Source organism: Nesoenas mayeri (genome assembly GCF_963082525.1).
Source record: "Nesoenas mayeri genome assembly, contig: SCAFFOLD_130, whole genome shotgun sequence".
NCBI classification, from domain to species: Eukaryota; Metazoa; Chordata; class Aves; order Columbiformes; family Columbidae; genus Nesoenas; species Nesoenas mayeri.
Window position 1 is genome coordinate 54,954 of NW_027659992.1, and position 26,518 is coordinate 81,471.

Consider the following 26,518-nt stretch of genomic DNA (forward strand, 5'->3'; position numbering starts at 1 on the left):
TCTAAACCCCCTCCCCGGGGGGACCTAGGCATGCGGGGGGGCTCAGCCCCCTCCTCAGGGATCCGACAGTGGCTCAGAATCCCCCCGGAGACCCAGGCGTCCGGGCGCTCCCCGCTCTGTCTCAGGGTGTGGCCGCGGGGGCGGGGCGGGGGGCGGGGCTTCCCGGCGGGGGCGGGGCCTGCGGGCGGATTATGTCAACCCCGCGGCAGCCGCAGCCCCGAGCTGGGAGCGGCCAGAGCAGGTACGGGGGGGATCGGAGCGCGGCTGCCCCGGGGGGTCGGGATCGGGAGCGGGGGGATCGGAGCCGGGGCTGCTCCGGGAGCCGGGGGATCGGAGCCGGCGCTGCCCCGGGGGTCCGGGAGCCGGGGCGGGGCACCGGGCAGCGCCGCGGAGGGAACGGGCTCCCGCGGGGCCGGGCTGAGGGGAGCGGCGGGGCCGGGCGGGCGGGAAACGGCCGGCGGGGGGGGGTGGGGCTGGGCTGAGGTGAAACTGCGGCTGTGGGGGGATGTGGGGCTGGGCTGAGGTGAAACTGCGGCTGTGGGGGGATGTGGGGCTGGGCTGAGGTGAAATGGTGTCTGGGGGGGTGTCTGTGGGGATGGGCTGAGGTAACGGTGGCTCTATAGGGTGTATATGGGGATGGGCTGAGGTAACGGTGCCTCTATAGGGTGTATATGGGGATGGGCTGAGGTAACGGTGGCTCTATAGGGTGTATATGGGGATGGGCTGAGGTAACGGTGCCTCTATAGGGTGTATATGGGGATGGGCTGAGGTAACGGTGCCTCTATAGGGTGTATATGGGGATGGGCTGAGGTAACGGTGGCTCTATAGGGTGTATATGGGGATGGGCTGAGGTAACGGTGCCTCTATAGGGTGTAATATGGGGATGGGCTGAGGTAACGGCGGCTCTATAGGGTGCATATGGGGATGGGCTGAGGTAACGGTGCCTCTATAGGGTGTATATGGGGATGGGCTGAGGTAACGGCGGCTCTATAGGGTGTATATGGGATGGGCTGAGGTAGCGGTGCCCTCTATAGGGTGTATATGGGGATGGGCTGAGGTAACGGCGGCTCTATAGGGTGCATATGGGGATGGGCTGAGGTAACGGTGCCTCTATAGGGTGTATATGGGGATGGGCTGAGGTAACGGTGGCTCTATAGGGTGTATATGGGGATGGGCTGAGGTAGCGGTGCCTCTATAGGGTGTCTATGGGGATGGGCTGAGGTAACGGCGGCTCTTATAGGGTGCCTGTAGGGCCGGGCTGAGGTAAAGAGGGATCTATAGAGCGTTTGCGAGGCTGCGCTGAGGTAAAGATGGGTTCTATGGGCTGTTTGTAGAGCACGGCTGAGGTAAAGGCGGCTTTTATAGGACCTTTATGGGGCTGGGCTGAGGTAAAAATGGCCATATAGAACGTTTCTGGGGCTGGGCTGAGGTAAGATGTGACTATGGGATGTTTACGGGGCTGCGCGGAGGCACAGGTGGTTCTATAGGGCTGGGCTGAGGTAGCGGTGGGTTCTATAGCACGTCTGTATGGGTTGGGCTGAGGCACAGGTGGATCTATAGGGTGTCCATGGGGCTGGAGCTGCGCCGGGAGGGGGTTAAGGGGTCTCTATAGGGGTGGGTGGGGGTCCCCGCCATCCAGTGTGGGGCTGTATGGGGCATGGGGGGTCCCTATAGGGTCTCCACAGGGTTGCTGTAAGTCCGGGGAGCTCTGCTGGGAGATCTATAGGGTCTCTGTGCAGTGTCTATAGGGCAGGGGGGCTCCATAGCGTCCGCACAGCGTCAGTGTAGGGCCAGGGAGCTGTGTCTATAGGGCGAGGGGTTTGTGTCGGGAGCTCTATAGGCTCTCAGCAGGGGTGTCTATAGGGCAGGGGAGCGGTGCCAGGGGCTCTGTGGGTTCTGTGTGTGGTGTCTATAGGTGGCTCTATAGGGGGCTGCGGGGCTCCTCGGGTCTCCATAGGGTCGCTGTGGGGACAGGGGGCTCTGCGGGGGCTCTATAGGGTCCCTCAGCAGCCGGGGGGCTCGGGGGGGCTCTGTAGGGGTTCTATAGGATCCTGCGATCCAACAGATGGGTGGGGCCGCGGGGGGGGACACGGGCGCTGCCACCGGACGCCTGGGTCCCCTGGGGGGGCTGCGGGGGGGCTCGGACGCCTGGGTCCCCTGGGGGGGGGCTGCGGGGGGGGACTCGGACGCCTGGGTCCCCTCCATCGCGGTCATTTCCCTACAGGTGCCACGGGGCCCGGTCCTCCCCCCACCTGCGGCACCCGGACGCCTGGGTCCATGGCGGGGAGGGGGGGGGGGGAAAGGGGGGGGGATACAGGGAGGAGCCCGGACGCCTGGGTCCCCTTGTGTGGGGGCGGGGCTCCTGGGTGCCGCCCGGGGGGGGTCACCGCCCGGTCCCTCCCACCCCCCCCCACAGGAATGCGGGGTCAACAAGGGCCGTTGTTCCCGCCGGGGCCGCCCCCGCTTCCGCCCCGGGGGCCCTCCCGGGGGGGCCCGGACGCCTGGGTCCCCTGGAACGGGGGGGTGGGGAGGGGGGGTGGGGCGCGCTCGGACGCCTGGGTCCTTCCCGCGGGTGGGAGCGGTCCCGGCGCGGCGGGTCCCTGTCCAGGGTGCTGACGGGGATGGGGGCGGGGCCGCTCGGACGCCCGGGTCCCGAGCCAAGGTGACAGGTTCCCTCATTAGGCGTTGCCATGGAAACGGGCGCATCCTCGGGGCGGGAGGGGGAGGGGAGGCGGTGGCCGCCACACAATGGAGCGGCGGGGGGGGGTCCCGGACGCCTGGGTCCCCCCGGGGGTGACGGTTTCCGTGTGGACGGTTTCCGTGTGTCCCCAGGCCCCCGGCCATGGCGCTGCCCCGGGGGCTCGGGCTCCTGCTGCTGCTGGCGCTGGGGGCGCCCGGAGCCGCCATCACCATCCCCCGCGAGTGTGAGTTGGGCCCTTGCACGGGCTCCCCTGCCCCTTTGCACCAGGAGCCCCCGCACGCTGCTGCCCCGCGCATGGGGGCACCTCGCGCGCTCACTGTTGCACGAGGGCTCCTCGCACGCTCACTGTTGCACGAGGCCTCTTTGCACGCCCACTGTTGCACGAGGCCTCTTTGCATGCTCACTGTTGCACAAAGACTCTTTGCACACTCATCCTGTTGCACGAGGGCTCTTTGCACGCTCACTGTTGCACAAAGACTCTTTGCACGCTCGCCCTGTTGCACGAGGGCTCTTTGCACGCTCACTGTTGCACGAGGCCTCACGAGGCCTCTTTGCACACTCACTGTTGTACAAGGGCTCTTGCACGCTCGCCCTGTTGCATGAACACTCTGCACACTCACCGTTGCACAAAGATTCTTTGCACACTCACTGTTGTACAAGGGCTCTTGCATGCTTGCCCTGTTGCATGAAGACTCTTTGCACACTCACTGTTGCACGAGGACTCTGCACGCTCACCCTGTTGCACAAGGACTCTTTGCACGCTCACCCTGTTGCTCGAGGACTCTTTGCACGCTCACGGCCCCCGCTCACTGCTGTGTCTCTCCCCCGTGCCCCCCGGGATGATGCAGATGGTCTGCACGAGCGTGAGTCTGGGGGCTCCCGGGGGTCCTGGGTGGGCTCTGGGATCCCCGGGGGAGTCCCGGGGGTCCGGGGGGTCCCGGGGGGTCCTGGGTGGGCTCTGGGTTCCTCGGGGGGTCCTGAGGGGTCCTGGGTGGGCTCTGGGATCCCCGGGGTTCTCTGGGTGGCTCTGAGGACCCTGGGGGGTCTCGGGGGGTCCCCGAGGTGCCCGGGGGGTGTGCAGCATCCTGGGGGGTGTCAGGGCGGCCTGTCGGGGCTCTGGGGTCTCTTGGGCGGGTCCCTGTGGGTCTGGGGGCTCCCTAGGGGTCCCCGGTGTGACCCCCCCGCAGTCCTGCAGCCCCCCGAGCTGACGGAGCAGCCGCAGGAGCAGCTCGTCGTGTTCCCCAGCGACGACGTCGTCCTCAAGTGCGCGGCCACCGGCAACCCCCCCGTCCAGTGAGTGTCCCCCGTGTCCCCCCCACGTCCCCCCAAATCCCCCGTGTCCCCCCCCCCGTCCAGTGAGTGTCCCCCCGTGTCCCCTCGTGTCCCCCCCCGTGCAGTGAGTGTCCCCCCGTGTCCCCCCGTGTCCCCTGTGTCGCCCCCCGTCCAGTGAGTGTCCCCCGTGTCCCCCCCACGTCCCCCCAAATCCCCCGTGTCCCCCACCCCGTCCAGTGAGTGTCCCCCCGTGTCCCCCCGTGTCCCCTCTCGTCCAGTGAGTGTCCCCTGTGTCCCCCCCACGTCCCCCGTGTCCCCCCCCGCGTCCAGTGAGTGTCTCCCGTGTCCCCCCCACGTCCCCCCACATCCTCCGTGTCCCCCCCATGTCCAGTGAGTGTCCCCCCGTGTCCCCAAAATCCCCCCGAGGACCCCAGACCCGCCCCGGGGTCCCCGAAATCCCCCTGGGGACACCAAACCCCCCCGCGTCCCCCGTTTCCCTCCCCACGTCCCCCGTGTTCCCCCCCAGATCCCCCGTGTCCCCCCCGGATCCCCCGCGTCCCCCCCCGTCCCCCCCGTCCCCCGTGTCCCCCCCATCCCCGTGTCCCCTGCATCCCCCCATCCCCCATGTCCCCCGTGTCACCCCCCATGTCCCCCGTGTCACCCCCCATGTCACCCGTGTCACCCCTCCTGTCCCCCCCATCCCCCGCATCCCCCGCGTCCCCTCGCGTCCCCCCGTGTCCCCCGCATCCCCCCGTGTCCCCCCGTGTCCCCCCGTGTCCCCCGCGTCCCCCCATGGCCGCGTCCCCCCGCAGGTACCGCTGGACGCGGGAGGACGAGCCGTTCGTCCCCGAGGAGCAGGCGGGGGTGTCAGTGGCCCCGGGCGCGGGGACCCTGGTGATCAACGCCAGCCAGGCCGGGCGCCTGCAGGGCCGGTTCCGCTGCTGGGCCGGCAACGCGCTGGGCACCGCGCTGAGCGCCGAGGCGCGCGTCATCGCCGAGAGTGAGACACACACCCCTCCGGGACCCCGAGATCCCCCTGGGGACCCGAAACCCGCCCTGGGGTCCCTGAAACCCCCCCGGAGACACCAAACCTGTACTGGGGTCCCAAAATACCCCCCAGGGACACCAAACCCGCCCCGGGGTCCCCGAAATCCCCCTGGGGACACCAAACACGCCCTGGGGTCCCTGAAATCCCCCCGAGGACACCAAACCCGCCCCAGTGGTCCCAAAATCCCCCTGGGGACACCAAACACACCCCGGGGACTCCAGACCCGCCCCGGGGTCCCCGAGATCCCCCTGGGGACACCAAACTCGCCATAGGGTCTCCAAAATATCCCCCCGGGGACACCAAACACACCCCGGGGACTCCAGACCCGCCCCGGGGTCCCCGAGATCCCCCTGGGGACACCAAACTCGCCATAGGGTCTCCAAAATATCCCCCCGGGGACACCAAACCTGTGCTGGGGTCCCCAAAATCCCCCCGGGGACTGCAAACCCACCCCGGGGGTCCCAAAATCCTCCCGGGGACACCAAACCCGCCCTGGGGTCCCCGAAATCCCCCCGGGGACCCCAAAGCTGCTGTTGTCCCAGACACGCCGCAGTGGCCCAAGGAGAAGGTGACGCCGGTGGAAGTGGAGGAGGGAGACCCCGTGGTGCTGCCCTGCGACCCCCCCAAAAGCGCCGTGCCCCCCAAGATCTACTGGCTCAACAGCCGTGAGCAGCCGGGGGGGCTGATCCCGCACCCCCTTATCCCCCCTGCACCCCCAAACTTCCCCAGCACCCCCCAACCCCTCTGCACCCCCTTAACACACCCTGCACCCCATTGCACCCCGGGGACCCCCAAATCACCCCGCACCCCTTGGGACCCCTGACACCTTCCTGGGGTCCCACAGCCCCTCGCCCTCCAATAGTCCCCTTCCCTGCCCCCCATTGCACCCCGGGGACCCCCAAATCACCCCGCACCCTTGGGACCCCTGACACCTTCCTGGGGTCCCACAGCCCCTCGCCCTCCAATAGTCCCCTTCCCTGCCCCCCATTGCACCCCGGGGACCCCCAAATCACCCCACACCCTTGGGACCCCAACACCCTCCTGGGGTCCCACAGCCCCTCGCCCTCCAATAATCCCCTTCCCTGCCCCCCATTGCACCCGGGGACCCCCAAATCACCCCGCACCCCCACACCCCTGATACCCTCCTGGGGTCCCACACCCCCTCACCCTCCAATAGTCCCCTTCCCTGCCCCCCATTGCACCCCGGGGACCCCCAAATCACCCCATACCCCTTGGGACCCCAACACCCTCCTGGGGTCCCACAGCCGCTCGCCCTCCAATAGTCCCCTTCCCTGCCCCTCAACACCCCATCGCACCCCACACCGCACCGTGCTGCCCCCCCCCCGCTCCCCGTGGCCCCCGCGGGGCTCAGCGGATTTTGGGGGCCCCCTGACCCCCGTGTCCCCCCAGGGATCATGCACATCGCGCAGGACGCGCGGGTCAGCATGGGCCAGGACGGGTTCCTGTACTTCGCCAACGCGCTTTCGGGGGACAGTCACCCCGACTACATCTGCCACGCGCACTACCTGGGGCCCCGCACCATCATCCAGAAGGAGCCGCTCGACCTGCGCGTGCGCCCCAGTGAGTGCGGACCCCAAAATCCCGCCCCAGAGCCCCCCGGAACCCTCCAACCCCCCAAAACCCCCTGGCACCCCCAGGACCCCTGACACCCCCTGGGACCCCCAACCCCCTGGTGTGGGGGGGCCCTGAGGTTCTGGTGGGGGTCCCTGGGTTTGTTGGTGGGTTCTGGGGGGGGTCTCAGGGGTTCTCGGGGGTCGCTGGGATTCTGGGGGGGTCTCTGGGGTTCTTGGGGGGTCGCTGGGATTCTGGGGGTGTCTCAGGGATTCTGGGGGGGTCTCTGGGATTCTCAGGGGGTCTCAGGTTCTCGGGGGGTCGCTGGGATTCTGGGGGGTTCGCTGGGGTTCTGGGGGGGTCTGTGGGGTTCTCGGGGGGTTGCTGGGATTCTGGGGGGGTCTGTGGGGTTCTCGGGGGGTCGCTGGGGTTCTGGGGGGATCTGTGGGGTTCTCGGGGGGTTGCTGGGATTCTGGGGGGGTCTGTGGGGTTCTCGGGGGGTCGCTGGGGTTCTGGGGGGGTCTGTGGGGTTCTCGGGGGGTCGCTGGGGTTCTGGGGGGCTCTCTGGGGTTCTGGGGGATCTCAGGGGGTGTCCCCCCCGCTAACCCCGTTCCCCCCCCAGGTAACTCGGTGCAGTCCCGCCGCCCCCGCCTCGTGGTGCCCCCGGAATCCCAGCCCCCCCACATCGCCCTGCGGGGGGGCACTCTGGTGCTCGAGTGCATCGCCGAGGGGCTGTGAGTCCGGGGGGGCTGAGGGGGTCGGGGGGTCCAGGAGGAGTCCTGGGGGTGTCAGGGACGTCCGGGGGCGTTGGGGACATCCTGGGGTGTCGGTGGTTCCCGGGGTGATGTCGGTGGTTCCTGGGGTGATGCTGGTCGTTCCCGGGGGGATGTCGGTGGTTCCTGGGGGGGTGATGTCGGTGGTTCCCAGGGGATGTCGATGGTTCCCGGGGGTGATGTCGGTGGTTCCCGAGGGGGGTGATGTCGGTGGTTCCCGAGGGGGGTGATGTCGGTGGTTCCCAGGGGATGTCGATGGTTCCCGGGGGTGATGTCGGTGGTTCCCGAGGGGGGTGATGTCGGTGGTTCCCGAGGGGGGTGATGTCGGTGGTTCCTGGGGGGTGATGTTGATGGTTCCCAGGGGGTGATGTCGGTCCCGGGGCGATGTCGGTGGTTCCCGGGGGGTGATGTTGGTGGTCCCAGGGGGTGAACCCGTCCCCCCGTGACCCCATCCCCCCGTGACGCCGTCCCGCGCGGCAGCCCCACGCCCGCGGTGCGGTGGCAGCGGCTGAACGGGCCCCTGCCGGCCCGCGCGGCGCTGGAGAACTTCAACAAGACGCTGCGGCTGCGCGCGGTGGAGGAGGCGGACGACGGCGAGTACGAGTGCGTGGCCGAGAACAGCCAGGGCAGCGCCCGCCGCAGCCACCTCGTCACCGTGGAGGGTACGGCGCACCGCGGCACCGGGAGCTGTGGGCAGCTAGGGACACCGGGGTCAGCACTGGGGGACAGTGGGGTCGGCACTGGGGGCACTGAGGGACACTGGGCTTGGCACTGGGGACACTGGGAGACACGGGGGTTGGCACTGAGGGCACTGGGGCCACTTGGAGTAGGCGCTGGGGGCACTGGGAGACACTGGGGTTGGCATTGGGGGCACTGGGGGACAGTGGGATTGGGACTGGGGGCACTGGGGTGGGTGCTGGTGGCACTGGGGGGCACTGGGGTGGCTTGGAGCCACTGGGGTGGGTGTTTGGGGCACTGGGCACTCTGAGTGGGACGGGGGGCACTGAGGTGGTTCTGGGGGCACTGGGGAGGTTCTGGGGGCACTGGGGGGCACGGGGGTGGTACTGGGGGCACTGGGATGCGCTGGACTGGGCGCTGGGCGGGTCTGGGGGTGCCGGGGGGTCGCTGACCGTCCCCCCCCCCGCAGCGGCCCCGTACTGGGTGCGGCGCCCGCAGAGCGGGGTGTTCGGGCCGGGGGAGACGGCGCGGCTGGACTGCGTGGTGGGGGGCAAACCGCGGCCCCGCCTGCGCTGGCGCCTCAACGGCGTCCCCATCGACGGTAGGGACAGCGGGGACCCTGGGCGGGTGTTGGGGTCCCCGGGGGTCCTTTGCGGATTATTGGGGTCCCTCGGAGGGTCCCTAGAAGGTGGGGGGTGTTGCAGTCCCGGGAGGGGCTTTTGTGGTCCCTGGGGGGCTCTTGGGTCCATGGGGGGGTGGTGACAGGGCTGAGGGGGGGGTGTGGACTCCCTGGGGGGTGTCGGAGTTCCCCAGGGGGTGCCCTGACCCCCCCGCTCTGTTGCAGAGGCGCCGGGGGGGCCGCGCTGGGCGGTGCGGGAGGGGGCGCTGGTGCTGGCGCGCCTGGAGCCCAACGACACGCTGGTGGCGCAGTGCGAGGCCGAGAACCGGCACGGGCGCCTGCTGGCCAACGCCTACGTCCACGTCGTGGGTGAGCGGGACCCCCCTTTGGCCCCCGGGACCCCCCTTTGGCCCCCAGGACCCCCCTTTGGCCCCTGGGACCCCCCTGAGTCCCCGGGACCCCCCTGAGTCCCCGGGATCCCCCACCCACCGGGATCCCCCCCAAGCCGTCCTCCTGCCAAGGGCGTTCCCGCAGGCAACAGCATCCCTACAGCAACAGGTTGCCCTGGCAGCCGTCACCATAGCAACGGCATCCCCCCCCCCCCCCCCAGCCACATCCTCCCTGGGGACTGTCCCTGCGGTGGGGGCGTTGCCTTGGCGACGGCATCCCCGTGCCACGGGGTTCCCCGCGCGGATGTGGTACCCACCCTGACCGCGTCCCCATGGCAACCGCGTCCCCGTGGCAACCGCATCCCCACGGCGACCGCATTCTCATAGCAACCGGGTCTCCCTGGCAGCCACATCCCCCCACGGCAACCACATCCCCCCACGGCAACCACATCCCCCCACGGCAACCGCATCCCCATGGCAACCGCATCCCCATGGCAACCGCATCCCCACGGCAACCACATCCCCACAGCAACCGCGTCCCCATGGCGACCGCGTCTCCCTAGCAACCATCCCCCCCCAGCAACCATCCCCGGGTGTCCCCCTTAGCAACCAGCCTCATGGCAACCGTGCACCCCTCACCTCGCCGTCACCACGGAAACACAGCCCGGAGCTAGTTGCCATGGCAACCTGCCGCTCCCACAGCAGCCCGGCTGCCTCCACGGCAACCGGGGGGTACCCGTTGCCGTGGTGATGCCTGGGGCTGTCCCAGGAGGTTTGGGGGGTGTATTTGGGGTTTGGGGGGGGTCCGGACACCCCGCTCACCGCCCCACGCCCCCCCCAGAGCTGCCGGTGAAGATCCTGACGCCGGACGCGGCGCCGTACGCGGTGGTGGAGAACCAGACGGCGTTCCTGCACTGCCGAGCCTTCGGGGCCCCCGCCCCCACCGTCGAGTGGTGAGCGAGACCCCGTCCCCGGGACCCCCCCCCGGGTCCCCGGAGCCCCCCCTGATGCCGGGACCCCCCGTCCGGGTCCCCGAGCCCCCCTTGACGCCGGGACCCACTCCGGGTCCCGGAGCCCCCCCTGACGCCAGGACCCCCCGCCTGGGTCCCGGAGCCCCCCCCTGATGCCGGGACCCCCCAGGCTGACGGCGGCGCTGGAGCCGGCGCTGCAGGACGACCGGGCGTTCATCTTCACCAACGGGACGCTGCGGCTCGGCCCCGTGGGGCGGGGGGACCGCGGCCCCTTCACCTGCCGCGCGCACAACCCGCACAGCAACGCCAGCGTCACCGCGCGCCTCGACGTCAGAGGTACCCCCAACCCTGCCTGGGACCCTCACCAGTTCCCTGTGCCCCCCAAATCCCTCTCGAGGCTCCTGCATCCCTCCTGGGATCCCCCAGGGACCCCAAAATCCTCCCTGGTCCTCCCAGAGCTCTTCAGTCTCTCCCGGATCCATTCTGGACCTCCCCTGGGACCCCCCAACCCTGCCTGGGACCCTCACCAGGCACCTGTGCCCCCCAAAACCCTCCCGAGGCTCCTACATCCCTCCTGGGATCCCCCAGGGACCCCAAGAGCCGTCCTGGGACCTCCCAGAGCTCTCCGATCTCCCCCAGATCCACCCCAGGACTCCCCTGCGACCCCCAAATCCTTCCTGGGATCCCCCCAAATCGTTTCCCAGACCCTCCAGGCCCCCCCGAATTCTTCCCGTGACCCCCAAGAGCCCTCCAGCCCCCGCTGGGGGGTTCGCAGCCCCCCCGGTGTGTGGTTTGGGGGGCTCACACTGCTGCCCCCCCCAGTGCTGCTGGTGAACCCCGAGAACATGGGGGCGGGGATCCTGAACAGCACCGGCGTGCAGGTGCGCTGGAGCTTTTCGGGGACCCCCCAGGAGCCGCCCCGTTAACCCTTTGTGTCCCCCCCGCAGCGGCCACGCGGATCGAGGTGCCCCCCCGCAGCATCACGGCCAAGAAGGGGGAGACGGTGACGTTCCGCTGCGTGGCCACCTACGACCCGGAGCTGGTGGCCCGCGGGCTGGAGTGGCGGCAGGACGGGCGGCTGCTGCGCGAGACGCCCGACAGCGACAAGTGAGGGGCTTGGGGGGGGTTTGGGGTCCCCGCTCCCCGCCGGGGGGGCTGACGTCCCCGTGTCCCCCCCCGCAGGTACCTGCTGAGCGGGGACACGCTCACGGTGGCCGGCGTGGACTACGGGGACCAGGGCACGTTCTCGTGCCGCGCGTGGACGCGGCTGGACGCGGCCGAGGCCGAGGCGCAGCTGCGCGTCGTGGGTGAGCCCGGTCCCGATCCCAATCCCGGTGGCGCCCGCTCCGCGCCGGGACCCAGTTCTGCCCCGGGGACCCAGTTCCGCCCGCTCCGCACCGGGACCCAGTTCTGCCCCGGGCACCCAGTTCCACCCGCTCCGCACCGGGACCCCAGTTCTGCCCCAGGGACCCAGTTCTTGGCCCACCAGTTTCCCCCTGCTTTCCCCCCAATTTCCCCAGGTTCCCCCCGTGGTTCCCTCCACTTCCCCCAAATTTCCCCCCGTGTTTCCCCCCGTGTTTCCCCCCCCGTGTTTCCCCCCCGTTTCCCCCACGTTCCCTCCCTGGTTCCCCCCCCCTTTCCCCCAATTTCCCCCCAGTTCCCCCTGTGACCCCCGGTGCCCCCAGTGCCCCAAATGCCCCCGGTGCCCCCGTGACCCCCCCGGTGCCCCCAATGCCCCCCGGTGCCCCCAATGCCCCCGTGACCCCTGGTGCCCCCAATGCCCCCGTGCCCCCCGGTGCCCCCGTGACCCCCCGTGACCCCGGTGCCCCAGGCCGGCCGGGCCCGGTGCGGGAGCTGCAGGTGCTGGAGGACGGGGAGCGGCAGGTCCGGCTCAGCTGGACCCCGGGGGACGAGCACAACAGCCCCGTCGAGAGTAGGGGGGCCGGGGGGGCTCTGAGGGGGCCGGGGGGGCTCTGGGGGGTCCTGGGGGGCTCTGGGGGTGCTGGGGTCCGGGGGGTCCTGGGGGGAGATCAGGGTCCCCTGGGTGGCTCTGGGGGGGTCCGTGGGGAGCTCAGGACCTGTGGGAGGTGATGGGGGGTCCTGGGGCGTTTGTGGGGTTCTGGAGGGCGTTTGGGGGTCCGGGGGGGGTCCTGTGGCGTTTGTGGGGTTCTGGAGGGTGTTTGGGGGTCCGGGAGGGGTCCTGTGGCGTTTGTGGGGTTCTGGAGGGCGTTTGGGGGTTCTGGGGGGGTCCTGGGGCGTTTGTGGGGTTCTGGAGGGTGTTGGGGGGTTTGGGGGGGTCCTGTGGCGTTTGTGGGGTTCTGGAGGGTGTTGGGGGGTCTGGGGGTGTTTGTGGGGTTCTGGAGGGTGTTTGGGGGTCTAGGGGTGTTTGTGGGGTTCTGGAGGGTGTTTGGGGGTCTGGGGGGTCCTGTGGCGTTTGTGGGGTTCTGGAGGGTGTTTGGGGGTTCTGGGGGGAGTTCTGGGGGGTCCTGTGGCGTTTGTGGGGTTCTGGAGGGCGTTTGGGGGTCTGGGGGGGTTAGGGGGGTTCTGGAGGGTTTTTGGGGGTCTGGGGGTGTTTGTGGGGTTCTGGAGGGTTTTGGGGGTCCGTGGGGTTCCAGGGCGGCCCCGCCCCCGCAGAGTTCGTGGTGGAGGAGGAGGAGGGCATCTTCGCGCCCGGGCGGTTCGTGGAGCGGCTGACGGTGCCGGGGGCGCAGCCCTGGGCGCTGCTGCCGCTGTCGCCGTTCGGCCGGTACCGCTTCCGCGTGCTGGCGGCCAACGCCTACGGGCGGGGGGAGCCCAGCGCCCCCAGCGCGCCCGTGGCCACGCCCCCCGCCGGTGAGCCCCGCCCCCCGCCCCCTCCCCGGGCTCCGCGCCGCGCAGGGGGGTCTCTGAGCCTCTGCCCCCCCCCCCCCAGCCCCTGAGCGCAACCCCGGGGGGGTCAAGGGCGAAGGCAACGAGACCTCCAACCTGGTCATCACCTGGCAGGTAGCGGGGACCCAGGCGTCCGGGCGGGGGGGGCGGGGGGGGGGTTGGGGCAGGTAGCGGGGACCCAGGCGTCCGGGCGGGGGGGAGTTTGGGGGGTGGTTGGGGCAGGTAGCGGGGACCCAGGCGTCCGGGCGGGGGGGGGGGGTTGGAGGGGGTTGGGGCAGGTAGCGGGGACCCAGGCGTCCGGGCGGGGGGGCGGTTGGGGGGTGGTTGGGACAGGTAGCGGAGACCCAGGCGTCCGGGCGGGGGGGGGGGTTGGAGGGGGTTGGGGCAGGTAGCGGGGACCCAGGCGTCCGGGCGGGGGGGCGGTTGGGGGGTGGTTGGGACAGGTAGCGGGGACCCAGGCGTCCGGGCGGGGGGGGCAGGGGGGGGTTGGGTGGTGGTTGGGACAGGTAGCGGGGACCCAGGCGTTCGGGCGGGGGGGGGGGGCTTGGGTGGTGGTTGGGACAGGTAGCGGGGACCCAGGCGTCCGGGCGGGGGGGGCGGGGGGTGGTTTGCGGGGTGGTTGGGACAGGTAGCGGGGACCCAGGCGTCCGGGCGGGGGGGGAGGGGGGGGGTTTGGGGGGTGGTTGGCGCAGGCTTGGGGGAGTCCATTCAATTGGGGGCAGGTTTGGGGGGTCAGGGGGTTTGAGGGGGTCGGGGCAGGTTTGGGGGGGTCAAGGGGGTCCAGGGGGTCCAGGGGCAGGTTTGGGGGGGTCAGGGGGTTTGAGGGGGTGCGGGGCAGGTTTGAGGGGGTCAAGGGAGGTCAGGGGGTTTGAGCGGGTCCAGGTGCGTCGGGGCAGGTTTGGGGGGGTCAAGGGGGGTCAGGGGGCCCGGGGCAGGTTTGGAGGGTCCAGGGGAGTCGGGGCAGGTTTGGGGGGGTCCAGAGGGGCCGAGGCAGGTTTGGGGGGGTCAGGGGGGTTTGAGGGGGTCAAGGGGGGTCGGGGCAGGTCTGGGGGGTCGGGGCGGGTTTGGGAGGGTCCAGGGGGGTCAGGGGGTCCGGGGGCAGGTTTGGGGGGGTCAGGGGGTTTGAGGGGGTCCAGGGGGTTCGGAGCAGGTTTGGGGGGGTCCGGGGGGGTCCATGGGGGCCGGGGCAGGTTTGGGGATGTCCAGGGGGGTTTGAGCGGTTTTGGGGGTCGGGCGGTTTGGCGGGGTCCATAGGGGTCGGGGCGGGTTTGGGGGGGTCCCGGGGCAGTTTTGGGGGGGTCCGGGGGGTCCCGGGGACCCGGGGCAGGTCCGAGGGGGTCCCGGGGCGGTTTGGGAGGTCCCGGGGTGCGGGGTGGTTTGGGGGGGTCCCGGGGCGGGTTTGGAGGGGTCCATGGGGGCCCGGGGCGGTTTGGGGGGGTTCGGGGGGTCCCGCAGCGCTGAGCCCGCCCCGCAGCCGCTGCCGCCGGGCGACTGGAACGCGGCCGAGGTTCGGTACCGGGTGCAGTGGCGCGAGCCGGGCGGCAGCTGGAGCGAGCGCACCGTGCGCGCCCCCCCCGTGGTGGTGGGCGGCACCCCCACGTTCCGCCGCTACGAGATCCGCGTGCAGGCGCTCAACGAGGCGGGAAAGGGGCCCGAGCCCGCGCCCGTCACCGGATACTCGGGGGAGGACCGTGAGTGGGGGCCCGGACCGGCGCGGGGGGGAAAGGGGGGTCCCCAAATCCTGCGGGGGGGGGGTCCCGGACCCTGCGGGAGGGGCCCCAAATCCTGCGGGGGGGGGGGGTCCCAGACCCTGCCGGGGGGGGGGTCCCCAAACCCTGCGGGGGGAGTCCCCAAACCCTGCGGGAGGGGGGTCCCAGACCCTGCGCGGGGGGGGCCCAGACCCTGCGGGGGAGGAAAGGGGGGTCCCAGAGCCTGTGGGGGGGGGGGGTCTCCAGACCCTGCGAGGGGGGTGGACAGAGCCAAGGGGGGGGGGGTCCCCAAACCCTGCGGGGGGGGGTGGGTAGGTGGAGAGAGCCAAGGGGGAGCGGGACCGATCTGGGGGGGTCTAGACCCAAGGTTGGGAGACCCCAAATCTGGGGGTGCTGAGAGACCCCAAGGTGGGGAGACCCCAAATCTGGGGGTGCTGAGAGACCCCAAGGTGGGGAGACCCCAAGTCTGGGGGTGCTGAGAGATGCCAGGCTGGGGGGACCCGAAATCTGGGCTGCAGGGAGAAGGGGGTGCACTTTGGGGGGCTCTCTCTGGGGACGCCCATGGCGGGGGTGCTGGGGGTTCGCAGCCCCCCCGGTGTGTGGTTTTGGGGGCTCACGGTGCTGCCCCCCCCAGTGCCGCTGGTGAACCCCGAGAACGTGGGGGTGGAGATCCTGAACAGCACCAGCGTGCGGGTGCGCTGGAGCTTTTCGGGGACCCCCGAGGAGCTGCGCGGGCACCTCCGGGGATTTCGGGTACGGGGGGAACATGGGGGTACGGGGGGGACATGGAGGTACGAGGTGCTGTGGGGTATGGGGGGTTTGGGGGAATGGGGGGTCCAGGGGGATGGAGGGGAAATATGGGGGTCGGGGGGTCTGTGGGGGTTATGGGGGCTACGGGAGGGGTCTGTGGGGACTATGGGGGTTGCGGGGCTATGGGGGTCTATGGGTCTATGGAGGTCTATGGGGTCTATGGGGTCTATGGGGGTCTATGGAGGTCTATGGGGTCTATGAGTCTATGGAGGTCTATGGGGTCAATGGGTCTATGGGGCTATGGGTCTCTATGGGGCTATGGGGTGTCCCTCCGCAGGTGCTGTACTGGCGCGAGGGCTGGGTGGGGTCTGTGGGGGCTATGGGGGTCTATGGGGGTCTATGGGGCTATGGGGTGTCCCTGCGGTGCCCCCAGGTGCTGTACTGGTGCGAGGGCTGGGTGGGGTCTGTGGGGTCTATGGGTCTCTATGGGGGTCTATATGGGTCTATGGGGCTATGGGTGTCCCTGCGGTGCCCCCAGGTGCTGTACTGGCGCGAGGGCTGGGTGGGGTCTATGGGTCTCTATGGGTCTGTGGGGCTATGGATGTCCCTCCGCGCCGCAGGTGCTGTACTGGCGCGAGGGCTGGGTGGGGTCTATGGGGTCTATGGGTCTATGGGGGTATATGGGGGTCTATATGGGGCTATGAGGTGTCCCTCCGCGCCGCAGGTGCTGTACTGGCGCGAGGGCTGGGTGGGGTCTGTGGGGTCTATGGGTCTATGGGTCTCTATGGGTCTGTGGGGCTATGGGTGTCCCTCCGCGCCGCAGGTGCTGTACTGGCGCGAGGGCTGGGTGGGGTCTATGGGGTCTATGGGTCTATGGGGGTATATGGGGGTCTATATGGGGCTATGGGGTGTCCCTCCGCGCTGCAGGTGCTGTACTGGCGCGAGGGCTGGGTGGGGTCTATGGGGTCAATGGGTCTATGGGGGTCTATGGGTCTCTATGGGTCTGTGGGGCTATGGGTGTCCCTCCGCGCCGCAGGTGCTGTACTGGCGCGAGGGCTGGGTGGGGTCTATGGGGTCTATGGGTCTATGGGGGTATATGGGGGTCTATATGGGGCTATGGGTGTCCCTCCGCGCCGCAGGTGCTGTACTGGCGCGAGGGCTGGGTGGGGTCTGTGGGGTCTATGGGTCTATGGGGGTCTATGGGTCTCTATGGGTCTGTGGGGCTATGGGTGTCCCTCCGCGCCGCAGGTGCTGTACTGGCGCGAGGGCTGGGTGGGGTCTATGGGGTCTATGGGTCTATGGGGGTATATGGGGGTCTATATGGGGCTATGGGTGTCCCTCCGCGCCGCAGGTGCTGTACTGGCGCGAGGGCTGGGTGGGGGAGCGCGCGCGGCGGCACGCGCCCGGCCCCGCGCCCCCCGGGGTGCTGACGGTGCCGGGGGAGGCGCGCGGCGCGGTGCTGGGGGCGCTGCGGCCCTGGAGCCGCTACCGCCTGCGCGTGCTGGTGTTCAACGGGCGCGGCGACGGGCCCCCCAGCGACGAGATCCGCTTCCACACGCCCGAGGGAGGTGAGGCCGCGCGGGACCCCCAGCCCGGGACCCCAGAGCTGGGACCCCCCTGTGCTGGGACCCCCAGTGCTGGGAACCCCAGTGCCGGGACCCCCACCACGGGACCCCAGTGCCAGGACCCCACTGCAGGACCCCCAGTGCTGGGACCCCCCAGTGCCGGGACCCCCCCCCACCATGGGACCCCCAGTGCCGGGACCCCCTGTGCCGGGACCCCCCACCACGGGACCCCCAGTGCCACGGGACCCCACACCCCACGTCCTCCCCAGTTCGGGGTCCCCTGTCCCGCGTGTCCCATGGGGCTCAGTGTGGGGTCCTGTGTCCCGTGGGGCTCAGTGTGGGGTCCCGGGTGTCCCGTGGGGCTCAGTTTTGGGGTCCCCCATCCCGGGTGTCCCGTGGGGCTCAGTGTGGGGTCCTGTGTCCCGTGGGGGTCAGTGTGGGGTCCCCTGTCCTGGGTGTCCCGTAGGGCTCAGTTTTGGGGTCCCCTGTCCCAGATGTCCCGTGGGGCTCAGCGTGGGGTCCCCAGTCCCGAGTGTCCCGTGGGGCTCAGTTTTGGGGTCCCCCGTCCCGGGTGTCCCGTGGGGCTCAGTGTGGGGTCCCGTGTCCCGTGGGGCTCAGCGTGGGGTCCCCGCAGTGCCGGGCCCCCCTGAGGATCTGCGCGTGGAGCGGGTGGGGGACACCAGCCTGGCCCTGGAGTGGCAGCGCCCGCGGCACCCGAACGGCGTCCTGACCGGCTTCCTGCTGCAGTACCGCCTGCGTGCGTACCGGGGGCATTGGGGGGCACTGGGGGGCACTGGGGACACCGGGGGCATTGGGGGGCACTGGGGACACCGGGGGGGACTGGGGGCACCCATGACACCCCAATGGCGTCCTGACCGGCTTCCTGCTGCAGTACCGCCTGCGTGCGTACCGGGGGCACCGGGGCACCGGGGGGGACTGGGGGAGCAATGGGGGGGAAATGGGGGTCACTGGGGGGACCCTGTGGGTATTGGGTGGCACTGGGGAGATGCTGGGGGTCATTAGGGGTCACCGGGAGGCACTGGGGGTCATTGGGGGTCACTGGGAGGCACTGGGGGTCAATGGGGGCACTGAGGGTCAATGGGGGCACTTAGGGTCACTGGGAGGCACTGAGGGTCACTGGGGGTCACTGGGGGGCACTGGGGGGCACTGGGGGCACTGGGAGGCTCTGGGGTCACTGGGAGGCACTGGGATCACTGGGGTCACTGGGGGTACTGAGGGTCGATGGGGTCAATGGGGACACTGAGGGTCACTGGAGTCACTGGGGGTCATTGGGGTCACTGGGAGGCACTGGAGGCACTGGGGTCGCTGGGGGCTCTGGGGGGCACTGGGGTCACTAGGGGTCACTGAGGTCACTAGGGTCACTGAGGTTCACTGGGGATCACTGGGGTCACTGGGGGTCACTGGGAGGCTCTGGGGGTACTGGGGATCACTGGGAGTCAATGGGGTCACTGGGGGTACTGAGGGTCGATGGGGTCAATGGGGGCACTGGGGGTCATTAGGGGTCACTGGGAGGCACTGGGGGGCACGGGGGGCACTGGGGGTCACTGGTAGACATTGGGAGGCACTGGGGGTCACTGGGGGCCATTGGGGGCACTGGGGGTCACTGGGGGCACTGAGGGTCATTGGGGGTCACTGGGAGGCTCTGGGGGCACTGGGGGTCACTGGGGTCACTGGGAGGCTCTGGGGTCACTGGAGTCACTGGGGTCACTGGGGTCAGTGGGCGTGGGCACTCGCGGGCTGTGGGGGCGCCTCGTGCTGCGGGCGCCCCCCGACGCGCGTGCCGCAGTGGGCGCTCCCGAGGGGGCGGGGCTGCCGCCGGACGCGTCGCTGCCGCCGGGAACGTTCAACGCGTCGCTGCCGCTGCCGCCGGGAACGTTCAACGCGTCGCTGTCGCTGCCGCCCGGGACGCTCAACGCGTCGCTGTCGCGCCTGGAGCCGCGCGGCCGGTACCGGCTGGAGCTGCGCGCGCTCACCCGCGCGGGGGCGGGGCCGCCGCTGCTGCGCGTGGGCAGCCTCGCGCCGGAGCCCGGTGAGCGGGGACCCCGGGACGGGGGGGTCACTGAAATGGGGGGGTCACTCCAGTGGGGGGGACCCCGGGATGGGGGGATCACTGAAATGGGGGGGACCCCGGGATGGGGGGTGACTCCGGGATGGGGGGGGTCACTAAAATGTGGGGGACCCCGGGATGGGGGGGTCACTGAAATGAGGGGGACCCCGGGACGGGGGGGACCCTGGGATGGGGGGGGACCCCGGGATGGGGGCATCACTGAAATGGGGCGGACACCGAGATGGGGGGGACACTGAAATGTGGGGACCCCGAGATGGGGAGGGACACTGAGATGGGGGGGGGAACTGACATTGTGGGGAGGGGGATCAGAACAGGGAGGGGACCCCGAAAATGGCGGGGGGGGCAACAGCCGGGGGTCCCTGAGCCTGGGGGGCAGGAACTGGCACCGGGGGGACCCAAGGGCCAGGGTAGGGCTGGTTTTGTGGCGCCCCGATTTGGGGGGCGCTGCCCCATTTTTGGGGGCGGGGGGGGGTCTGGGGGCCGGGGGGGGTCTGGGGGCCCCCCCGCGCTGCTGACCCCCCCCGCAGTGCTGCCGGCGCTGGGCAGCGTGGTGGTGGGGGAGGTGGGCGAGGACTTCACGGTGCTGCGCTGGACGCTGGCGCAGCCCCAGCGCAACGTGGAGTTCGACGTGCAGTACATGAGCAAGACCGGTAGGGGCGGGGGGGGCCCGGGGGGGCTTGGGGGGCTAGGGGCACGGGGGGGGTTGGGTGGGTCCTGAGTGGGGAGGGGAAATGGGGTTTGGAGGTCCCATGGGGGCTGGGTAAAGAGGGGGACTTAGGGGTTCCATGTGGGGTCTGGGGGCTCTGGGTAAAGGGTGTGGGGGGGTTGGGGGTCCCAGGTGGGATTTGGGGTCCCATGTGGGTTCGTGGGGGGTGTGGGTAAGGTGGGGATCCCCGCTGGGGATGTGGGGGAATGTGGGCTCTGGGGGCGGGGCCGTGGCTGTGGGCGGGGCCGTGGCTGTGGGGCGGGGGGCGGGGCCGTGGCTGTGGGGCGGGGCCGTGGTTGTGGGGCGGGGCCGGGGGGTGGAGCCGTGGCTGTGGGCGGGGCCGTGGCTGTGGGGCGGGGCGGGGCAGGGCCGTGCCTGTGGGGTGGGGCCGAGGGGGCGGGGCCTTGGCTGTGGGCGGGGCCGGGGGCGGGGCCGTGGCTGACGCCCGTGCCAGCCGAGGAGCCGTGGCGCACGTCGGGCCGGGCCAACTCGTCGCTGGGCCGGTACCGCCTGGGCGACCTGCGCCCCGGCACCTCCTACCGCGTCCAGTTCGTGGGGCGCAACCACTCGGGCGAGCGCGTGGCCTTCTGGGAGAGCGAGGTGCACACCAACGGCACGCGTGAGTGCGCCGGGACCCCCAAACCCCCCGGCACCCCCAAACCCCCCCCGGCACCCCCAAACCCCCCCGGCACCCCCAAACCCCTGGCCGCCCCCGCAGTGCTGCCCCGCGCCGCCGGCGGCTTCGCCAGCGAGGGCTGGTTCATCGGCTTCGTGAGCGCGGCCGTGCTGCTGCTGCTGCTGCTGCTCATCCTCTGCTTCATCAAGCGCAGCAAGGGGGGCAAGTATTCGGGTGAGCCCCCGGACCCCCGGGACCCCCCACACCCCCCCAGGCCCCCGGGACCCCCCCACACAACCCCAGGCCCCCGGGACCCCCCCACAGCCCCCCGGCCCCTGGGACCCCCCACATCCTCCCAGAGCTCCTGTGCCCCCCCTGGCCCCCGAGACACCCCCACACCCCCTCCAGGCCCCCGGGACCCCCCCCCACAACCCCAGGCCTCTGGGACCCCCTACACCCCCCCAGGCCCCCGGGGACCCCCTACAACCTCCCAGAGCCCCTGTGCCCCCCTAGGCCCCCGGGACCCCCCCCACACTCCCCCCCAGGCCCCCGGGATCCCCCTACACCCTCCCAGACCCCCCTGCGCCCCCCCAGGCCCCTGGGACCCCCCTGGGGTGCTCTGGAGGTGATAACGGCTTTCATCAGAGGTTTGGGGGGGGCCCTAAGTGATGGGGGGTCCCCAAGGCTTTGGGATGGGGTTCCTAGGTTGTGGGGGGGGTCCCCTAAGTTGTGGGGGGGTCCCAAGGCTTGGGAGGGGATCTTCAATTTGTGGGAGGGGTCAGTGGGGGGTGTTTTGTGGGAGGGGCCATAGGGAGGGCTCCGAAGCTCTAGGGGGGGCCTTGGGGGGGGTCCCCAGAGCTGGGGGGTCCCGGCCCCCCCCGACCCGGCCCGTGCCCCCCCAGTGAAGGACAAGGAGGACACGCAGGTGGACTCGGAGGCGCGGCCCATGAAGGACGAGACCTTCGGGAAGTACAGGTGAGGGGCGGGGCCTGAGGGGGCGGGGCCTGAGGGGGCGTGGCCCGAGGGGCGTGCCCTGAGGGGGGCGTGGTCTGTGCGAGCAGGCGGGGCTCATCGCGGTGGGCGGGGCCAGAGCTTGCTGGCACCCTCTTCTCGCTCCCCATCCCCTCACACTGATTGCTCCCCGCCGCTAATTAGCGCCCTCCTCATCACCTCCCCCCCCTCGCTAATTGCCCCTAGGGGCGGAGCTTCCCCAGCACATCCCCCCCCACCCCTCGCTGCCCCCCCCCTGACGCTTTGTCTCTCCCGCTGCCGCCGCCGCTCCTGCAGGTCCCTGGAGAGGTAAGGGGGGGGACGGGGGCGCCACCGCGTCTTTGGGGGTGTCACCGCATCTTTGGGGGTGTCACCGCATCCTGGGGGGTGTCACCGCATCCTGGGGGGTGTCACCATGTCACCGCATCCTTGGGGGTGTCACCGCGTCCTGGGGGGGTGTCACCATGTCACCACATCCCCGGGGAGGTGGCGGCCGCAATGGGGTTGGCGACGCGGACAGGAGCGCTGGTGCCGGTGCCGCCGGTGCCGCCGGTGACCCCGCGTCCCCGTGCCGGCGCAGTGACGGCGAGGAGAAGGCGTCGGGCAGCTCGGGGCGGTCGCTGGGGGCGCCGGGCGCCGCGCTGGGCAGCGACGACAGCCTGGCCGGCTACGGCGGCAGCGCCGATGTGCAGTTCAACGAGGACGGCTCCTTCATCGGCCAGTACAGCGGCGCCCGCGGCACCGCCGGCAGCTCCGGCCCCGCCAGCCCCTCGGCCGCGCCCCCCCTCGAGTAGGGGGCTGCGGGGACCCCCGGGGCGGCCCCATTGCAGCGGGGACCCCCCCGGGGCTGGGGAGGCGCCTGTTGTATCGGGGAACCCCCTTGGGGATGGGGGAGCCCCCGGGGCACTGGGGGACACTTTGTGACACTGGGGACCCCCCCATTGCACTGGGGACCCCCCCATGGCATTGGGGACCCCCCCCATCCCCTACAGCTTTGAGAGACCCCTTATGACATTGGACCACCCCCCAGCATTGGGGGAGACCCCCCACGGCATTGGGGACCCCCCCATGGCATTAGGGACCCCCCCACGGCATTGGGGACCCCCCACGGCATTGGGGGAGCCCCTACAGCTTTGAGAGACCCCTTATGACATTGGGACCCCCCCCCCACCATTGGGGAGACCCCTCAGCATTAGGGACCCCCCCATGGCATTGGGACCCCCCCTCAGCATTGGGGGAGCCCCCTCAGCATTAGGGACCCCCCCCACAGCACTGGGGACACCCCCATTGCATTGAGACCCCTTATGACATTGGGGGACCTCCCAGCATTAGGGACTCCCCATTGCACTGGGGACCCCCCCACGGCATTGGGGGAGCCCCTACAGCTTTGAGAGACCCCTTATGACATTGGGACCCCCCCCCAGCATTGGGGAGCCCCTCCAGCATTAGGGACCCCCTCACAGCACTGGGGACCCCCCCAACATTAGGGACCCCCCCCATGGCACTGGGGATGCCTCCATTGCATTGAGACCCCTTATGACATTGGGGGACCCCCTATGACACCGGGACCCCCCCAGAGCATTGGGACACCCCCCCCGACCCCCCAGTGCTCTGGACCCCCCCCCAACCTCCTCCTGCCCCCCTCCCGCATTTAAGGCCCCCCCACCCCCTTTCACTGCCAAAGGGGGGCCCGTCGGTGCCCCCCCCAGCCCCTGTGCAATGGAGGGGGCCGTGGGGGGGGGGGTGCGGGGAGCCCATTGGAGTTAGCCAAAAAATAGGGGGACCCCCGCCCCCCCCCCCCACCCCGGCTGTGTGCGGGGGGGGCCGGACGCCTGGGTTCTCTTTAGACCAAATTACGGGGGATTTTACCCCCCCCCCCCAAATTAACCCCCCCCCCCCCAGGGCCCCCCCAACCCCTCAGCGTCCGGGGGGGCCGCTGTGTGTCCCCCCCCACGAATGCATCTCACGGCGCGGCCTTGGCGACTCCCCCGAGCCGGCGGCCCCCCCGCGGGGGGCTGCACCCCCCCCCCCCCCCCGTGCGCTGGTGTTGTAGCTGCGTAGCCCCCCCATGTGTGCCCCCCCCCACCCCGGGAAAAAGAAGCGGAAACGGCCCCAAAACGGCAGCCGAGCCCCCCCCGCGTGCCCCCCCCCCCCATACATTCTGTACATACCCCTGTGCGAAAACCGCCAGAAACGATGAGCGAAAATACCCGAAAAAGGGGAAATTTCATCCACCCCCTCCCCGCGGTGAAATAAAAGAAGAACCTGCCAGGAGGGTGCGTGGGGTGTCTATAGGGCTGGGACCTATAGATCCCGGGCGAGGGGGCTATAGGGGGCTGTGTGGGTTCTGCAGGGGGCTGTGGAGGGTTATGTGGGATATAGGGGGCCGAGGGGGCTATAGGGGACTGGGGGGGCTATAGGGGACTGGGGGGGCTATAGGGGGCTGGGGGCTATAGGGGGCCGGGGGGGCTATGGCGGCTCTGGGTCGGTGCTGTGGGGGTCTGTAGGGAACCTACGGGGTGTATATGGGGTGTATATGGGATGCCTACGGGCGGGGGGCTGTGGGCGTGGCCGTGCGGGAGGGGGCGTGGCCATCGCCGGCCCCGCCCTCCGCCATCGCCGCGAGCCGCCACCTGCCGCCGCCGCCGCGCGCCGGAACCGGCCCGAACCGGCCCGAACCGGAACCGGAACCGGCACCGGAACCGGCCCGAAGCGGGCGGCGCCGCCGCCGGCCCCGCCGGACCCTCCGCCGGCCATGGGGGCCGGGGGGGGCCGGGGGGGCCGCTGCCGCCCCCCGGAGCGCGGGGCCCGCGGCTGAGCCCGCGGCGGCCGCAGCCGGAGCCGGAGGAGCCGGGGCCGGGGGGGCCGGGGGAACCGAGGCCGGAGGAACCGGAGGGGCCGGGCCGGGCCGGGCGGCGGGAGCGCCGGGCCCGCCATGGGCTGCAACATGTGCGTGGTGCAGCAGCCCGAGGAGCAGCACCGGGTGATGCTGCAGGTACCGGGGGCGGGGGGGAGGGGGGGGGGTATAGGGGATGTATGTATATAGTATATATATAGGGGTGTGTGAGGGGATATAGGGGGTGAGGAGCCATAGGGTGTGTGAGGGGAGATAGGGGGCTGCGAGGAGCTATAGAGGAATGTGATGGGCTATAGGGGTGTGTGAGGGAATATATATATATATATATATAGGGGTGTGTGAGGGGATATAGGGGTGTGTGAGGGGTGTGTGACAAGCTATAGGGGTGTGTGAGGGGCTATAGAGGAATGTGACGAGTTATAGGGGTGTGTGAGGGGATATAGAGCAATATTATGGGCTATAGGGGTGTGTGAGGATCTATAGAGGAATGTGACGGGCTATAGGGGTGTGTGAGGGGATATAGGGGGTGTGTGAGGAGCCATAGGGGTGTGTGACAGGCTATAGGGGCGTGTGACAGGCTATAGGGGGTGTGTGAGGATCTATAGGGGTGTGTGACGGGCTATAGGGGTGTGTGAGGGGCCGGGCGAACCAGAACAGGGGGTGTGGGGTGGGTAGTGGAACCTATAGGGGTATAGGGACAGATACGGAGGGTATAGGTGCAGAGGGACGGGCAAGGGGGCGGGTATGGGGCTCTAGGGGGTCTATAGGGGCCGGCGAGGGGGCTATAGGGGTGTGGACAATGGGGTCTATAGGGGCAGGTGAGGGGGCTATAGGGGTGTGGACAATGGGGTCTATAGGGGCAGGTATGGGGGTCTATGGGGTCTATGGGGGCAGGTGAGGGGCTGTAGGGTGGGGTCCGTGCGATGGGGTCTATAGGGGTGTGGATAATGGGGTCTATAGGGGCAGGGGGCGGGGCTGGCGGCTCTAAGGGGGGTGGGGGGGGTCCCCATCCCCCCGCCGGTTTCCATGGCAACCGCTGCCGCCGTTTCCGGGCGAGCGGCAGACAATGGAGGGGGGGGGGCTGAGCCCCCGGGGCGCCCCGACCCCCCCTGACCCCCCCCCCGCCCCCCCCCCCCCCCCCAGGTGAGCGGGAAGGAGGCGCCGCGGGGGGGGCGGGGCCGGGGGGGGCCCCGGGAGCCGCTGGTGCTGCAGGTGCTTCGGCGCCGCCCCCCCCGAGCGGCGGGACCGCCCCCCCGGGACCCGCCCCCCCGCCGCCCTGGGGGGGGCCGGGGCCGGGGGACCAACCCCCCCCCGCGCCGGCCTGGTGGACAGCGGGACACAGACGGACATCAGCTTCGGGGGGGCCGAGCCGTGAGTGCCGGGCACGGGAGCCCCCCAGACCCCCGTGGACCCCCCTGAGCCCCCCCCAGAGCCCCATGGACCCCCCAGAGACCCCCTAGACCTCCATGGACCCCCCTGAGCCCCCAGAGCCCCCCCCAGAGCCCCATGGACCCCCATGGAACCCCCTGCGCCACAGATACCCCCCAGAGCCCCCCCAGACCCCCATGGACCCCCTGCCCCATAGAGACCCCCCCAGACCCCGATGGACCCCTGCCCCATAGAGACCCCCCAGACCCCGATGGAACCCCCTGCCCAATGGAGGCCCCCCCCGAGCCCCACAGAGACCCCCCAGACCCTGGGGACCCCCCTGAGCCTCAAACCGGGTTGTGTCACCTGCGCATATTCAGCCCCATTTTTGCCCCAAAACAAGATGATTTTGGTGATGGAGACACCCCCCCCCAACCCCCCCCCACCCCCCCCACCTGGAGACCCCCTGGGGACCCCAAACCCCCTTGGGGACCCCAACCCCCCAGAGACCCCCAAGGGACCCCAAATCCCCCTTGGGACCCCAACCCCCCAGAGAACCCCTGGGGACCCCTCCCCCACCCACTCACCCTTCCCCCCCAGCCCCCCCGCCCCCCAGGACTATTTTGACCCCGCGGATCTGGGGGAGCCCGAGCGCCCCGAGGAGCTGGAGTACGAGGTGAGGGGGGCGCTGGGGTCGGGGTCCCGGACGCCGGGGTCCCTGATTGGGGGGGGGTCCCGAACGGGGGGTCGGGGTCCCGGATGCTGGGGTCCCTGATGGGGGGTCCCGGACGCCAGGGTTCCTGATGGGGGGGTCCCTGACGGGGGGTTGGAGTCCCGGACGCCGGGGTCCCTGACGGGGGGGTCCCTGATGGGGAGTTGGGGTCCCGGACGCCGGGGTCTCTGACGGGGTGGGGGGTCCTGGATGCTGGGGTCCCGATGGGGGGTCCCTGCTGGGGGGTCCCTGACCGGGGGGGGGT

General features: G+C 70.8%; 1 protein-coding gene across 1 annotated transcript; it reads left to right on the forward strand.

Annotated features, from left to right (window-relative positions):
• Positions 1-191: 191 nt before the first annotated feature.
• L1CAM (L1 cell adhesion molecule) lies at positions 192-22,110 on the forward strand (the record flags this gene model as incomplete). The annotated part of the gene is made up of 28 exons (XM_080364548.1): positions 192-241; positions 2,833-2,924; positions 3,550-3,564; positions 3,889-3,994; positions 4,786-4,973; positions 5,564-5,686; positions 6,432-6,602; positions 7,216-7,327; positions 7,847-8,028; positions 8,514-8,645; positions 8,889-9,032; positions 9,894-10,005; positions 10,193-10,359; positions 10,971-11,130; positions 11,206-11,330; positions 11,855-11,956; positions 12,658-12,855; positions 12,935-13,005; positions 14,366-14,582; positions 15,235-15,353; positions 16,702-16,918; positions 17,550-17,672; positions 18,723-18,965; positions 19,532-19,654; positions 20,165-20,329; positions 20,429-20,560; positions 21,229-21,301; positions 21,897-22,110. The coding sequence occupies 28 exons, from the start codon at positions 192-194 to the stop codon at positions 22,108-22,110; spliced, it is 3,876 nt and encodes a 1,291-aa protein (XP_080220674.1).
• Between the last annotated feature and the right edge of the window lie 4,408 nt (positions 22,111-26,518).